General features: G+C 39.9%; 2 protein-coding genes across 2 annotated transcripts; one reads left to right on the top strand and one right to left on the bottom strand.

The window, feature by feature from the left end:
- Positions 1-1,007: 1,007 nt before the first annotated feature.
- On the bottom strand, positions 1,008-7,190 carry LOC311491784 (transmembrane protein 179). Its single transcript, XM_084549810.1, has 4 exons — positions 6,720-7,190; positions 4,491-4,628; positions 4,019-4,097; positions 1,008-3,425 (listed from the first exon to the last, which is right to left on the bottom strand). Exons 1-4 carry the CDS (start codon positions 7,040-7,042, stop codon positions 3,228-3,230), a joined length of 738 nt encoding a protein of 245 aa, XP_084405936.1. The 5' UTR covers positions 7,043-7,190; the 3' UTR covers positions 1,008-3,227.
- A 3,778-nt stretch (positions 7,191-10,968) lies between these two features.
- hs6st2 (heparan sulfate 6-O-sulfotransferase 2) lies at positions 10,969-13,568 on the top strand. The gene is made up of 2 exons (XM_084549496.1): positions 10,969-11,853; positions 12,180-13,568. The coding sequence occupies exons 1-2, from the start codon at positions 11,285-11,287 to the stop codon at positions 13,006-13,008; spliced, it is 1,398 nt and encodes a 465-aa protein (XP_084405622.1). The 5' UTR covers positions 10,969-11,284; the 3' UTR covers positions 13,009-13,568.
- The last annotated feature ends 1,077 nt before the right edge of the window (positions 13,569-14,645 follow it).

Below are 14,645 nucleotides of genomic sequence, written 5' to 3'. Positions count from 1 at the left end.
CATAATGCGCTTGTGGCTGACTGGTACCGTCCGAACACTGGTTATAAAAACACAGAAAAACGTTGTCATTTGTGATTCATTTCAGTTTACCTGTCGACAGTCTGAACTTTCAATAATGGTGACATCAGCCTTCAGTTCAGCAACACTCCACTATTATTATATTTACTAATTTTGAGAAATAACCTCTAGAGACCAAAACTGTTTTGGTACCAGGTTGGAAACATTTTAGTTTATTTCTGTAGTTGGACGTTACTCCCACATAGAGGTTAACTTGGAGGCTACAGTTTGAGTCTGGTATATTCATCAGTGAACAGTTACCCTCCATGCTATCACATGAGATGTAGTAGCTGTCTGTTGTTCTGCTTAAATTAAACATATGCTTTCTACATGATCATTTGGCATCATGAGAATATATCTGACTATGGTTAATTTTGGCCTTATCAGCGACAATTGCAGTTTAATCACACTACTGAATTACATGCATCTGTTGTAGTGTTTTACTACATTCAAAGTAGCATTTATGAATTTGTTATAAACTATAAACTTTACATTTACACCAATTCATTTTTAAACACAAGTGTTTTCAATACTTGCACAGCTCATATTTGTCCCACGGGGGATTTGAACCCCGTCTTTTGGGGAATATAAAAAAATAATTAAATGGGAGGAGTCCCGGGAAGAGCTTTAATCCTATTGGCTGGTTTTCCGTTAATTCTTTATCATTGTTGTTTTCAGGCAAAACTGCCAAACTGTTACTGGTTTCAGACAGGAAAATTAAATAATGTGCAGATTTACAGTTTTGTAAATCATTCTAATCTAGATATCTTTATGTTTTAGGCTGTTTGACTAAATGATTACTCAATCGGCCATGCAAAAATACATGAATAATAAAATAAAAAGATATTAATTTACACCAGACATTTTGGACATTTGAAACTAAACCATGAATCTTAGAAATACTATATTCACTCAAAATTTATAAATATATACTACATGTGACAACAACATTCTTTCATAATGGGAAGTGTTTTATTTTAAAACGAGACAAATCCCAAAACATGAATATGGTACAAGAGGTAAAAAGCAGAGCAATGGTTAACATACAAAATCATTTCATTTATTACAGTTAGTTTCAACGCTGTCTTGTCTCTCTTTACTTCAGATTTCCTGCTCCACTGTGTGTGTGTCATTACAGCTGCTTGGGTTAATGATAGCAGGAAAAAGTTTAATTACTACTCTGATTCATTTGCTTTAAAAGCTCAGCAAAGTTAGTAGCCTCTTCCCTCTTCATTGACCCTGTTGGGCTCCACACAAATCTTTCTCAATATAAAAACCATCACAAATTAATGAAAGTTTTCCTCCTCATTAAATTCTCTACATAATTTGAGAAGATATGACTGCTTCATCGACGCCCTGAGAGCAGCTGCGTTCGCACAAACAGTATCATAATAAAAATCATCACAATAAGAGAGACAGTCAGTTGTGATTTTTTGTTTTCCGTTACACACAACAGAACATTCGAGTCATGCTCACACAGTGAGCCTGTTTCATGAACATGGTGGCTCAGTCACACTCTCACCACATGCTTCACAATAAAAGCATCTCAGTGCTACATCTGAATATTACACTCAGAACAAAAACATATTCTCCCTGATGAAGACAACAATTGTGCAAAAATGTCAGACGCCAGTGAAAATGTAAACAACCATGCATCTTAAATGTACTGAGTAAACTATAAAGCACAAATCCACAAAATCATAGGGACTAAAAGAAGCAACCTATAATATCACTGCGATTATTAGATCACTGAATACTTCGGTTTATGCTATTCTTATCTGTGTTTCCGTTTTTATTCTATAAAATCCCTTCGAACCATACAGAGAGTTGAGTTTAGATCTGAGTTGGAGTTTTCATTATTAAAGGCTGACTGCCTCCGTCAGTCCACTTATTTAGACAACTTGTTACACACAAATGTCTACAAATGTTTGACTCTTTTTATCACGGTGCATTTAGGTTTGAGACCAACTAAAAACACTTCTGGGCAAACTCCCCTCAGGTCTTTGCAAAAAGAGTTAAGTTCAAAAAGCCCTTCTTTCAACCTTCATGTTAAATCACAAGACACGTTCATTCACCTGCCAGTTCATCCTGCACTAAATCTTAACTTCAGGAAGGTTATAGTATTCACATTTAGAGAGCTGTTGTTTTAACTGTGTTTTCATTTTGGAGGTTGTGGTTTTAGTACTATTTAATTGGGTTGTACCAAGACAGGTTTCTGTTATTTTAACAACCCCTGTTTAGTCAGTGTGAAAAAAAATCTTTGTTTTTAATTAAATACGGTTTAACAGCACCACAAACTACATTTTCCAAAATGATCATCCAATTGAACTGTTCACTGTTTCAACATAAACTGAACATTATAACCTTCATGAAGCTAAGATTTAGTGCAGGACTGTATTACTATACATTCATGTTCTCTAGTGTACCTACTTTTTTGGCAAGGAGTGTGTTTAGATGCACTTGCCAGTGATGACTGTCTGTAATGGGAAATATGTCACTGTCAGAATTTCTCCTGCTGCGATTTACAGCTTGGACGCTGACATGGACTTGTTTGTCCATAATCAATGATTTGAAGGTGGTATACTTTACGTCTGTACAGGAACTCAAGTCACAACCAGGAAAACATTAGACATGTTTTTAATTGGGCGGTGGTCTAAATACTTTCTCCTCAAAATGGTTCGAAGAGACTTCAAGGATTGTGGATTTCTGGGATTTTTAAAGACAGATGACAGTGTAACATGAAGTTAGTGATTCTGGCCCTGCTCATTCATCAGTCGTTATGTAACACTGCCTTGCTGATAATGAATATTTTAAGATAATACTTTAGAATAATTCAAGATTCAACAGATCAAGCAGTAGAAAATATGTACCTTAAATATGGCTATCAAAGAACTGTGACCTGTTTTACATTTTCCAGTTAAAACTTTTCTGTCTTTAGGCCAAGCTTTCTAATAAAGACTAAACTAACTCCTGTCTATCTTTGGCATTTCTGTATCTTCTTGTTGCTTATTGGCTGATAAACAGTGCATCCATGTTGTTCATTTATGAGGCTCTGTTATATAAGATGGAGAATTATATCAAAATAAAATGAAGAGCTGCAGAGGGGACATTATTGGTCGTGATGAGGAACAAAATGAGTAGTTAAATATCACTACCTTGCACACTCTCTGTTAGACTAAAATGGTGGGGGTCGCAGGAGGATGTGGGGGTGATGGGGAGCCACTGTCGGAGGGGCTGTGTCCCAGCAGCAGCTCCTTCTCTCGGGGAAGACAAGGACCGCTGATGTGCTGGCTGTGAGAGTGGTAGAGCCGCAGGAAAGCCAGGATGGACTGAGCCAGCCACAGAGCCGTCACGCACCACAGAGACGCCTGAGCACACAGAGCAACGAAGCTTACAGTCACATGAAAACTTATGTAATCTATATATAATTATATAATAAACACACAGCCACTGTATAGGACATTAATGCTAAAAAAAAACATTTCAAGTCTCGCTGATATCTGTAAGTAATAACTTGAAAACCAGCCTTGGATCACAGCTCGTTTTATATAAAGTAAGCGCCAGGCATTTATTATCCTTCTTCTAAATGTTTTTGTTGGACCATTATGTTTGATTCTCACTTTGTTACAGCTGTTTTCTCTCTGCTGTATGTATCACAGAAACAGCTAATATACTGTTTGGCTAAACTGTTTTTTTTCTTGTACTCACATGTTTTACTTATTTATAATCACTATCTATAGATTAGTTTATACTACAGTGCTTTCACTGTTTCACAATTGCTTCCAGCAAAATCTTAAAATGATCAAGTTTTTGCATCAAAACCTCATATTATAAGTTTGCATCATCTGTCTTTAAAGTCTGTTTAGCTTACAACACTCTGAATTTCTGTGGTTTTCAACTTTGATTTTATTTATGGTTATCATGCAGATTATCAGTTGCGTGTTTATTTCAGCGCTCTCACCTGTGCCAGACTAAGCTCTGTGTAGAAAGAGGAAGTGTCCACATCCAAGTAAAGCGAAACAGACTGGGACTCCGCACAGCTGGACACGAACAAAAACAAGGGGGTGAGAAAGGAGTTCTCCAACCACACATGCAGATATTTTAAAAAAGGGACCAAGGTCGTCTGTCTGTGATGGCATTTTAAAAATAACAGAAATCAACACTGAATCAGAAGTTCAATAGATGTATCAATAAAGTTGAGAGATATGAAGACACAGACCATGAGATGATATAAACTTCACATTAAGATACATATCCGTTGAAGACAGCTTTGTCTTAAAATATTAGTGCCCATGCGTGCTAACTCTTGCTAGCTGACATTTTTACATTTACATTTGGTACAAACGTCCCTCTTTCTGTTACGCTGGAAAGACAATCAATCACCACCTCCTAAACCAAATATCAGCATGCAGGACGCTCCGCCACAAATGTACCTGTACGGCCGTGTGTTGTCATCCGTCACGATGTCGCACCAGGAACTGAATCCCAGAGACAAGATAACGCTGGCTCCTCCAGACAAGAAGAGCACACACACACTCAGCAGGACCGTGAGGAAGGACGAAAACAGGGTGCTAGGCAGAAAAAAAAAACACATCACAGACGGTCATCACTTACATAGCACGTACATAAAAACACACACTTAAACCAATACCACTTAAGTGGCTTAAAAGTAAATTAAGAGATTCGTTTATGCTGTTAAAAAGCAGATATTTGATGATCATCTTTCGAGTTGAACACATTTCAAAATCTCATGATAATAATAACAATAAGGCATCTCTGGTTAAGTTATAAATAAAATAAGACCTGGTAAAATGCAGCTATGAAAAATATATTTATGTGCACTCAACTTTATCATGGTTTATTTTTATTTCCTGCACAAAATTAATGACTGGAGCTCTAATACCAAAATCTAACTTTAATTTCAGATTGGTATTTAAGTAAACTTTAGATATAATCTATTATAGAAATATTCATATTTTTTTTTGCATGTACACTACCGGTCAAACGTTTTAAAACACCTTAATTTTTCCAGTTAATTTATTGCAATTCAAGTTGTGCAAGTCTAAGGAATAGCTTGAAACGGTACAAAGGTAAGTACTGAACAGCCAGAGGTTAAAAAAAAAGGTTTGGTTACCCAAAATTATACAAAAAGGCCTCTTCCCGGGAACACGAAGTGGGTTAACAATTTAAAGCTGTTCTGCAGCAATGAAGGTTGAATCAGCCTTGAAAGCTGGTGGTACTAATTCCTACAGGTGTTCCAAGTTTTCTTACTTACAACCCTCTCTGTCTGCATAACAGCAGTGTTGGAACACACTGTGGTACCAGACCCTCATGAGCATCAGGTGAACAGTATTGTACTGCAGAAAGTAGTGTGTTGCTACAAAAATGGTGAGAAAAAGGCAATTACCAACGGAATAGAGACAGACCATCATAACACTTAAAAATGTAGGTCTTTCCTACAGGAAAATTGCAAAGAAAGTCAAGGTGTCAGTGAGTACAGTTTCCTTCACCATCAAAAGGCACTCAGTAACTGGGGGAAACTCTGACAGGAAGAGGTCTGGCAGACCCAATGACACAACTGAATCAGAGGACAAGTTTCTGAGAGTTAACAGCTTGCGTGATAGGCGGCTCACAGGACAACAGCTTCAAGCACAGCTTAATAGTGGTCGTAGTAAGAAAGTCTCAGTTTCACCTGTGAAGAGAAGACTTTGAGCTGCAGGTTTGACAGGACGAGTTGCAGCAAGAAAGCCATTGCTAAGATGTCAGAATAAGACAAAGAGGCTCGCCTGGGCCATGAAACACCGCCATTGGACTACTGAAGACTGGAAGAAGGTATTATGGACTGATGAATCAAAATTTCAAATCTTCGTTTCATCACGCAGGATCTTTGTACGCCGTCGAGTAGGCGAGAGGATGGTTCCACAGTGTGTGACATCAACTGTCAAACATGGAGGAGGAAGTGTGATGGTCTGGGGCTGTTTTACTGGATCCAGGGTTGATGACTTGTACAGAGTGAGAGGCACCCTGAACCAAAACGGCTACCACAGCACTCTGCAGCGCCATGCACTACCCTCTGGTATGAGCCTAGTTGGTCAGAGGTTCATCCTACAGCAAGATAACGACCCAAAACACAAGTCCAAGCTATGCCAGAACTACCTCAGGAAAAAAAGAACAAGATGATTGAAAACATGGAGTGGCCAGCACAGTCTCCAGACTTAAACCCCATCGAGCCGGTTTGGGATGAACTGGACAGAAGAGTGAAAGCCAAGCAACCTACAAGTGATACACATTTATGGGAACTTCTGCAACAGACTTGGGAAGAACTTTCTGAAGAATATTTGATTTCTATTGTAGAAAGAATGCCACGAGTGTGTTCAGTTGTTATATCTGCCAAAGGTGGCTACTCAAATTGCTTATTTGTTCTATGCTTTCGTTTCAGAGTGCAATGAGACACTGAACTGAATAATTTCCAGTAAAAAAATGGAAAAAGTGTGGTTTTCTAAAACTTTTGACCGGTAGTATATATTCATTAGAAGCAAAGATGATTTGGGTAAATATACAGTATATTAGCAAAACATGTCCCATTAAAATACAATCATGCATCATCCTTGTTGCCACCATAACGATAACCGTGTGTGTGTGTGTGTGTGTGTGTTTCTCACTCGTCATGTCGTCCGTGCAGATAGAACAGACACCTCCAGCCCTGAGCAGCTCCGTACAGCACCGTGAAAATACCCACAAAAGTGGCGAACTGGCAGGCGGCCGGTGGGCCCCACTGCTGCACCACCAGGTGAGACACTTCCCCGGGCTGTCCCGTCAGCTCGGCCCGGTCCTCGGTCCTCCAGTAGCCGGTGGAGAAGAGGGCGCAGCGGCCTTTGAAGGCGGAGCCGTTGAGAGCCATCGGGACGACCACCAACAAACCCGCCACTACCGACAGGGCGTGAGCCGCACAGTGAGCCAGCAACAGCCGCCGGTCCAGCTCCATGTTTCAGGTCAAACAGTGGGAGTATTCAAGCTTTAGAAGAATAAATATTGATTGATCAGCTCATCCCCGGGTGTCTCCCATGTAACGACCCCGTGGTGGTGGGTATTTAAAGAAGTAGGGCGGGGACCGGGTCGTTGCTCCGCAGTAAGGACCGTTACACAACCAGAGAGGAGGAGGAGTCACAGAGGTCTCACTCTGCGGGAAAAACACAGGAAACCAGACTGGACGAACGTTCCGTAGTTTTTAAACATATTATTATTATTTATTTATTTTTAAGTAAAGCTAGCTACACTGCATATTTACAACACAAATTCTGTGTCACTGTAAACAAGCAGAGAGTAAGTCATGGCCGAATTTACTAAAGTACTGTATATAAGTACAATTTGAAAATAGAATGTTTGTAATATATGTAAATATTCTTAAATATTAGTCTTTACTTTGCATATTCTGATTAATTGTCCGAAATATATTCCAAATTAAAAAAATAAATCTATTATTTGATTAATGATAGTAGGAACACGTGAGAGGGACACTCCCTTTGTGTAGACTGCAAATATCTTAGTGGAGTGATACATCGACTTCACAGGCGATCATTTCATGTGTGACGTGACTGCGGCGACGTCACGTCTGTTTACGCTTTTAATCAGCTCATGCAGACGAGAGCAGGATGTAATCAGGCTGGAGACAGATCAATAGTCATCCATGAAGCGGCTGATCAACGCCGCCCATCGGCATTTATCTCTTCTAATTTTAGTTTAGTGTACATTCAACAATGGGATGCTCCTTTATATAACTGAATTAAATCCTAATTTTCTTAAGAAGTCATATTATTACACTTTTACAATTGTGTTTAAAAGCACACTTAGAAAACCAACATTTACAACTATGGGATTAGGAAGAAATTAGGCTCTGCATTTTAAGTATATCCTTTCTATTGCCCCACAGGCCTCTGAATTGGGTGTCACAGTTTGGTAGAAAGGAATGTGGGGTGGGGCCGGGTGAAATTCCTATCTTCTCTGTACCCCCTGCCCCCCAACTTGATAAAGTTTCTAATCCACTAAGAGAGAGTAACAGATTAGAGAAGTAAAACTAAAACAACAGAGAAACTGAAAATTACCACTGTCAGAGGGACCTATAGTTTGCTTATTGGATGCAGGACAAAAACATATGACATAGATGACAGTTAAAATTTATTTTTTGAAAGTTAATTCAATTTAAAAGAATTCTGACATGAAGCATAAAACGATCTGCAAAATGACTAACACAAAACAAGAACAAAGAGACCCAACACTATAACAAAGATATATCAAAATGAACACAAAGTAGAGCCATGGTTACATATTGTAACCCCATGTTCTATGATTGATGCTGCAACCCTATATCTTACAGAGCATAGCCTATAAAAAAATAAGACACAAAATAAGTGTCCATTAAATGAAGAGGGGAGACACAAAACAACTATAGACAGTGCAGCTTGTTGTGGTACATATTGTCCACAATAAACAATATTTGTAATGCATCCTTTTCTCTCTGTTGTGACCTTCTATCTGGATTAAAGTTGTGTTTTTCTCCTCTGAAAAAAGGCACCTTTATAATTCAGTCTGCAGTGTTTGATTAATAAAACACATGCTTGGTGTTTTATTATTTACTGAGGATGCAGCTTTGTATAATTTCTGTGAGGAGTAAAAACCATGACCACATAAATCATGAAATATGCAAAAATAGGGACGATTGAAGAAGCAACAAGTGGAGGGTCATCTTCTGGTCAGTGAGCATTTAATGAAGTACATCCTGGAAGGCGAATATTCCTGAACAAATTACCACATAACTGATTGAACATGACAACGGTGACACTTAACAAAAATGGAACATTATGAGTCTCATAAGGTTTCTATTTAGAACTGGCTGCATTTCTGGAAACAAAGCCGATATTCATACAGATTTGCTCAATGACTGATTTCATTTTAAATGGTCTATCCATATCTTCTAACATAAGAGTTAGTCTTCAGCCTACCCGTATGAACATTGAAACAGGTTTGTTTGCTGTGACAACTGAGGAGTCCTAATTACAGTGAGAGTGAATTAGGAATCAATGTTTTCATAAACAAGAGTAATTATAGCAATATAGCAAGCGAAAAAAAGTTTCATTGTTCATACTGTCACCTGATTATTGTTGTCAGACACGTTAAATAAACTCGTAACCTAGCATTAAAGGTTTGACAAGACCTTTAATGTTGCTACTGGTTCGTGTTTTGATCTATTGTGTTAACAGAGACAGGATTTAATACTGAGGTCATACACTGCCTGGCCAAAAAAAGTCACACACTAATATTTTGTTGGACTGCCTTTAGCTTTGATTACAGCACGCATTCGCTGTGGCATTGTTTCGATAAGTCACAAGATTTATTTCCATCCAGTGTTGCATTCATTTTTCACCAAGATCTTGTATTGATGATGAGAGAGTCTGACCACTGCACAAAGCCTCCCCAGCACATCCCTAAAATTCTCAATGGGGTTAAGGTCTGGACTCTGTGGTGGCCAATCCATGTGTGAAAATGATGTCTCATGCTCCCTGAATCACTCTTTCACAATTTGAGCCCGATGAATCCTGTCATTGTCATCTTGGAATATGCCTGTGCAATCAGAGAAGAAAAAACCCATTGATGGAATAACCTGGTCATTCAGTATACTCAGGTAGTCAGCTGACCTCATTCTTTGGACACATAATGTTGCTGAACCTAGGCCTGACCAACTGCAGCAACCCCAGAACATAGCACTGCCCCCACAGGCTTGTACAGTAGACACTAGGCATGATGGATGCATCACTTCATCTGCCTCTCTTCTTACCCTGATGCCCCCATCACTCTGGAACAGGGTAAATCTGGACTCATCAGACCACATGACCTTCTCCCATTGCTCCAGAGTCCAATCTTTATGCTCCCTAGAAAATTTAAGCATTTTTTCCCAGTTAGCCTCACTGATTAGTGGTTTTCTTAAGGTTATACAGCTGTTCAGTCCCAATTCCTTGAGATCCCTTTGCATATATGTGTGGAAATGCAAAGACCACAGGATGTGTCTTTCAACTTGGTTGTTTAAGAAATGAGAAGCTACTCATTGCATCAGTTGGGGTTAAATAACTTGTTGCCAGCTGAAAGATAATCACCATGCAGTAATTATCCAACAGGAGACTCGTACCTATTTGCTTAGTTAAATCCAGGTGGCGACTATTTGTTTGGCCAGGCAGTGTATATCTATTCATCAGTTTAGTAAGTTTTTCTATTATTTGCATTTCAGCTACTCTGCTTTTTAAAATGGTCCAATGAAAAAAAAATTAGGCTTATTTGTGCCTAATGTAGGAAGTGGGTGGGATCATATTTACAGTTTAGTGGAATATGATATATTTCATATTCACTTCCATGAGAGTATGGAGGTTTCTGATCATCATTGGACACTAGGGTCTTGTTTTGTGTGTGTGTGTGTGTGTGTGTGTGTGTGTGTGCTTTGCAGCCATGCCCAGAAACATGACATGATTACATGAAAGAGTGTCCTGTTTTTTACTCTGAGGTTTCTCAAAACCAGTTTGCATGAACACTGGCCTATGTAAGTCGTACATTTTACAACACCGGTATTTGCACTTACGCTTAACCTCACTTGTGGCCACCAGGACAGGTTACTTCCCAAACGTCCCAAAATGCCGAAACCGGGAATTGAACCAGGGGCCTTCAGTGTGACGCTCTGCCAACTGAGCTGTTTCAGCAATGAAGCAAATTAACAGGACATAAAACGACAACAGTTAAAAGGCACATACGTCGTTACAAGACAACACCATGACGTTCAGTCTCCTCTCCGTCTCCACGGCTCCAGATCTCGACGTTTCGCGGTGACGTACGTTTGACGCCTACACTGAGCGCGGTGGATTCTGGGTAGAAAGGTCAAGAATCGATGGCCGCGGAAGACGAGGATTTAATGCCGTAAGAAAGATTAGCGATTTACTGAGCTAACGAACACCGCCGATGAAAACTACTCCGCTGTTTTAAATGAAACCTTTACCCGTTGGTGTTGACGATACAGGAAAATATTCTAACGCTCTATCATCTGGTTTCTGGTACTCTGGTGAGCTAACGTTGGCTGGCTAACAGCCGCATTGTTATTGTTTCCGCATTAGAGATACACTCCGAGGTCCCCCAGCCGAGGCAGGGGTCCGGACTGCCTGAGTGATGTTTTTCTGTCCGTCCCGGGAAGATGGATGAGAAATCCAACCACCACCGACTCCTGATCGTCCTCCTCATGGTGTTGCTCTTTGGCGTCATTATGATCCAGTATGTGTGCCCGAGCAGGTCCGAGTGCCAGATGCTCCACCAGCTGGGATCCTGGTTTAACGTCGGCAGCGCAACTAGTTCCAGGCGAGCTGGCAGTGACATCCAAGACGGGCTCCAAAAAGATCCGTACATCGCAGAAGACGGCGCTCTGGCCCGTTTTGTCCCTCGCTTCAACTTCACCAAAGCAGATTTAAATCGCGTTGTAGACTTTAAGATCAAAGGGGATGATGTTATAGTTTTTCTGCACATTCAAAAGACAGGCGGCACGACGTTTGGTCGACACCTGGTGAGGAATATCCAATTAGAGAGGCCATGCGAATGCCACGCAGGTCAGAAGAAATGTACCTGCTTCCGGCCAGGCAAAAAGGAAACCTGGCTCTTTTCTCGATTCTCCACCGGCTGGAGCTGCGGGCTGCATGCTGACTGGACTGAACTGACCAGCTGTGTCCCTTCACGGATGGACTCCCCAGATGCTCCCAAGAACCTGCCCAGGTATGATAAGAGGCTGATGCCATACATTTTATTATACACTACCACTAATTATGATTCACTACAAAGCATCAACAATACACTTAGAACTGAAGAAGTTCTCTCCTTAGCTTTGTTTTTGGATGCAGGATCACTGCTTTAATTTTGCCAAAGCAGGACTTGCTCAGATTAAAGAAACGGGATAGTTTCTTGCATTTTACACCGTCTCCTTCACCTGTTTTTGCTTTTAATATCCAAACATTATTAATGGTACTTTTGTAGTTTTTCACATTGAAATAGAAATTAGCCGATATGAATGACCTAACTTGTCGCCTTTTTTTTTTCTCCAGTAGGAACTATTATTATATAACCATCTTAAGAGACCCTGTATCACGCTACCTTAGTGAGTGGCGTCATGTCCAACGTGGCGCTACATGGAAGGCTTCTTTACATGTGTGTGACGGACGTTCACCAACGCTAACAGAGCTGCCAAGCTGCTATTCAGGAGACGACTGGTCAGGTTGCACCCTGCAGGAATTCATGGACTGCCCGTACAACCTGGCCAACAACCGGCAGACCCGCATGCTGGCCGACCTCAGCCTAGTGGGTTGCTACAATGTCTCCGCCATGAGCGAGGAGGAGCGCTGGGCAGTGCTTCTGGAGAGTGCAAAACGCAACCTACGTGGCATGGCCTTCTTTGGCCTGACTGAGTATCAGCGTAAGACCCAGTATCTGTTTGAGCGAACCTTCAACTTGGAGTTCATCGCACCCTTCACACAACTCAATGGTACACGGGCATCCAGTGTTGAGGTGCCTTCTGAGACGCAACACAGAATTCGCCAACTGAACCGATGGGACGTAGAACTGTATGAGTACGCCCGCGACCTTTTCCTGCAGCGTTTCCAGGTGGCGAGGCAGCAGGAGCGCAGGCAAGCCAGGGAGAGGCGGCAACAGGAGAGGAGGCGGCTCCGTGGAAGGCTCACAACAAAGCAAGGGAGGCAGCTGAAGCCCACTGAAATACCACGACTGACCAACAGCCATTCTGTCAAAATTGAGGAGCAGCGGAGAGAGGATGCTGCTGAAGACGGTGTGGAGTCTGAAGTGCTGCTCCCGGACTGGTGGGATCTGGATGAGAATAGCACTATGGAGGACTATCTGGACAATGTGGAGCAATGGTAGTGATTGAGGCGAGCAGTAGGTTGTCTTATTACTAAATGTGCCAACTTCTGCCTTGTCTGTTTTCATGAATCCAAGTTTAGTAAATGCCTTCCATATTCTTTTTTTTGCCATGAATTGTTTCAACATCACTTTAATTTATTGATACTGATTGTATTTCTTTGCCACAACTGACATTCAAGTCTAGCTATCTGCAATCCTACCTAATCCTGTATACCTGAAGAGAGTAGCCTTCTACACAGATCTCATAGACTTTAAACACTTCTGAAATCTTGTGATGTAGCTTGGAACGAGGGGGTGTTTTTCTTTGGTACAAGGAACAATGTGATAAATTTTTCTATTTAATAAACACTACTGTTTGTGATTAACAATCTGTATATTTGCCAAATTGTTGTCTTGTCTGAAATGCATACATTTTCAAATGTACCTGTTTTTAAGTGTTTTTTTCAGTATCAGAAAAAGGAGAATGGAATTTTTTATAGATACCTCAATGTGTAGCATTAACTGTTATTGTAAACATTACTGAATGTATCTGTTTTTATATATAAAATAATTATTTTACATTTATTGAACTCCTGCTCTTTTTTTCATACGAAGGATTTGTCTTTCTGTGTCTGATGTCCTTCGTCTGATTGTGCACAAAAGAAAAAGCTTCAAGCTTTTGTGTTGTACTTGCAAACCTCTGGGACACCAGCAGGGAGCGCTGGAGCGATTATAATAAAATCAAAACTTCCTGATTTTACATGCCGAGGTGATATTTGACATCACAGTTTATTCTTAAATTTGGTTAGGCAGGATTAGGATCATTTGTCAGTCTGATCCTCACAGGATTTAATAAAGGGACCTTTATTCCTGTCTCTAAATTTATTAGTATTACACAGCAATATACAGAAAATATTCAAGGTTTTAGAGGTAATTAAGCTTTTAAAACCATATATGTATACATTATACAAATATTTTATAATTAAAAAAATAAGATTAGACCCAAGTTCTGTATTTCAGGACCTTTGCGAGGAGAATGTTATTATGGTCAATAAATTTCCTGTTTTGGCTCAGGTATGGTTTACTAATTTGAAAATCTTATATATAAAATAGTAAACTATAAATTTAGCCAGCTTAGTTACTTTCATTACAGTAATAATTTTAAATAAGCCTCTCACTGATAATATTATAGGCTTAAATCCTCTTTTATTTCAGTTTGGTTTTATTATGAAAAACCACAGACCGGAACTCGGTCAAACTGCCGAGCATCAGGTAGATGCTGCTAACATCTGCATGATTGGCTGACACCTGAATGTAAGAAGTAAATATTTACTGTATACAGTAAAAATGTTTCTACTGTATAAATGTGTTGCCTTAAACAGTAAAACAAACATTAATATACAATGAATTTTGTTTAAATGCGTTATATTACTAGACTTCGGAATTTCCGTTTTGACCGTTAATTAACGTTAGCTAGCTAATAGCCAAATGCTAGCACTTAACAAGTCAATTAGCCCAACTGAGTTCGCATTTAAATTATATCCTTAAATTAAATTATCCTCATCTGCTATACTAAGAAGGTTAATATGGTGGCACATCTTGAATATAATGGTTATGATTTTGTACTTTCTCGTCTTTTAGCCACACACACACCTATC

Source organism: Chelon labrosus, assembly GCF_963514085.1.
Source record: "Chelon labrosus genome assembly, chromosome: 8".
Taxonomy (NCBI): domain Eukaryota; kingdom Metazoa; phylum Chordata; class Actinopteri; order Mugiliformes; family Mugilidae; genus Chelon; species Chelon labrosus.
This window is presented reverse-complemented; position numbering and strand designations above follow the sequence as displayed.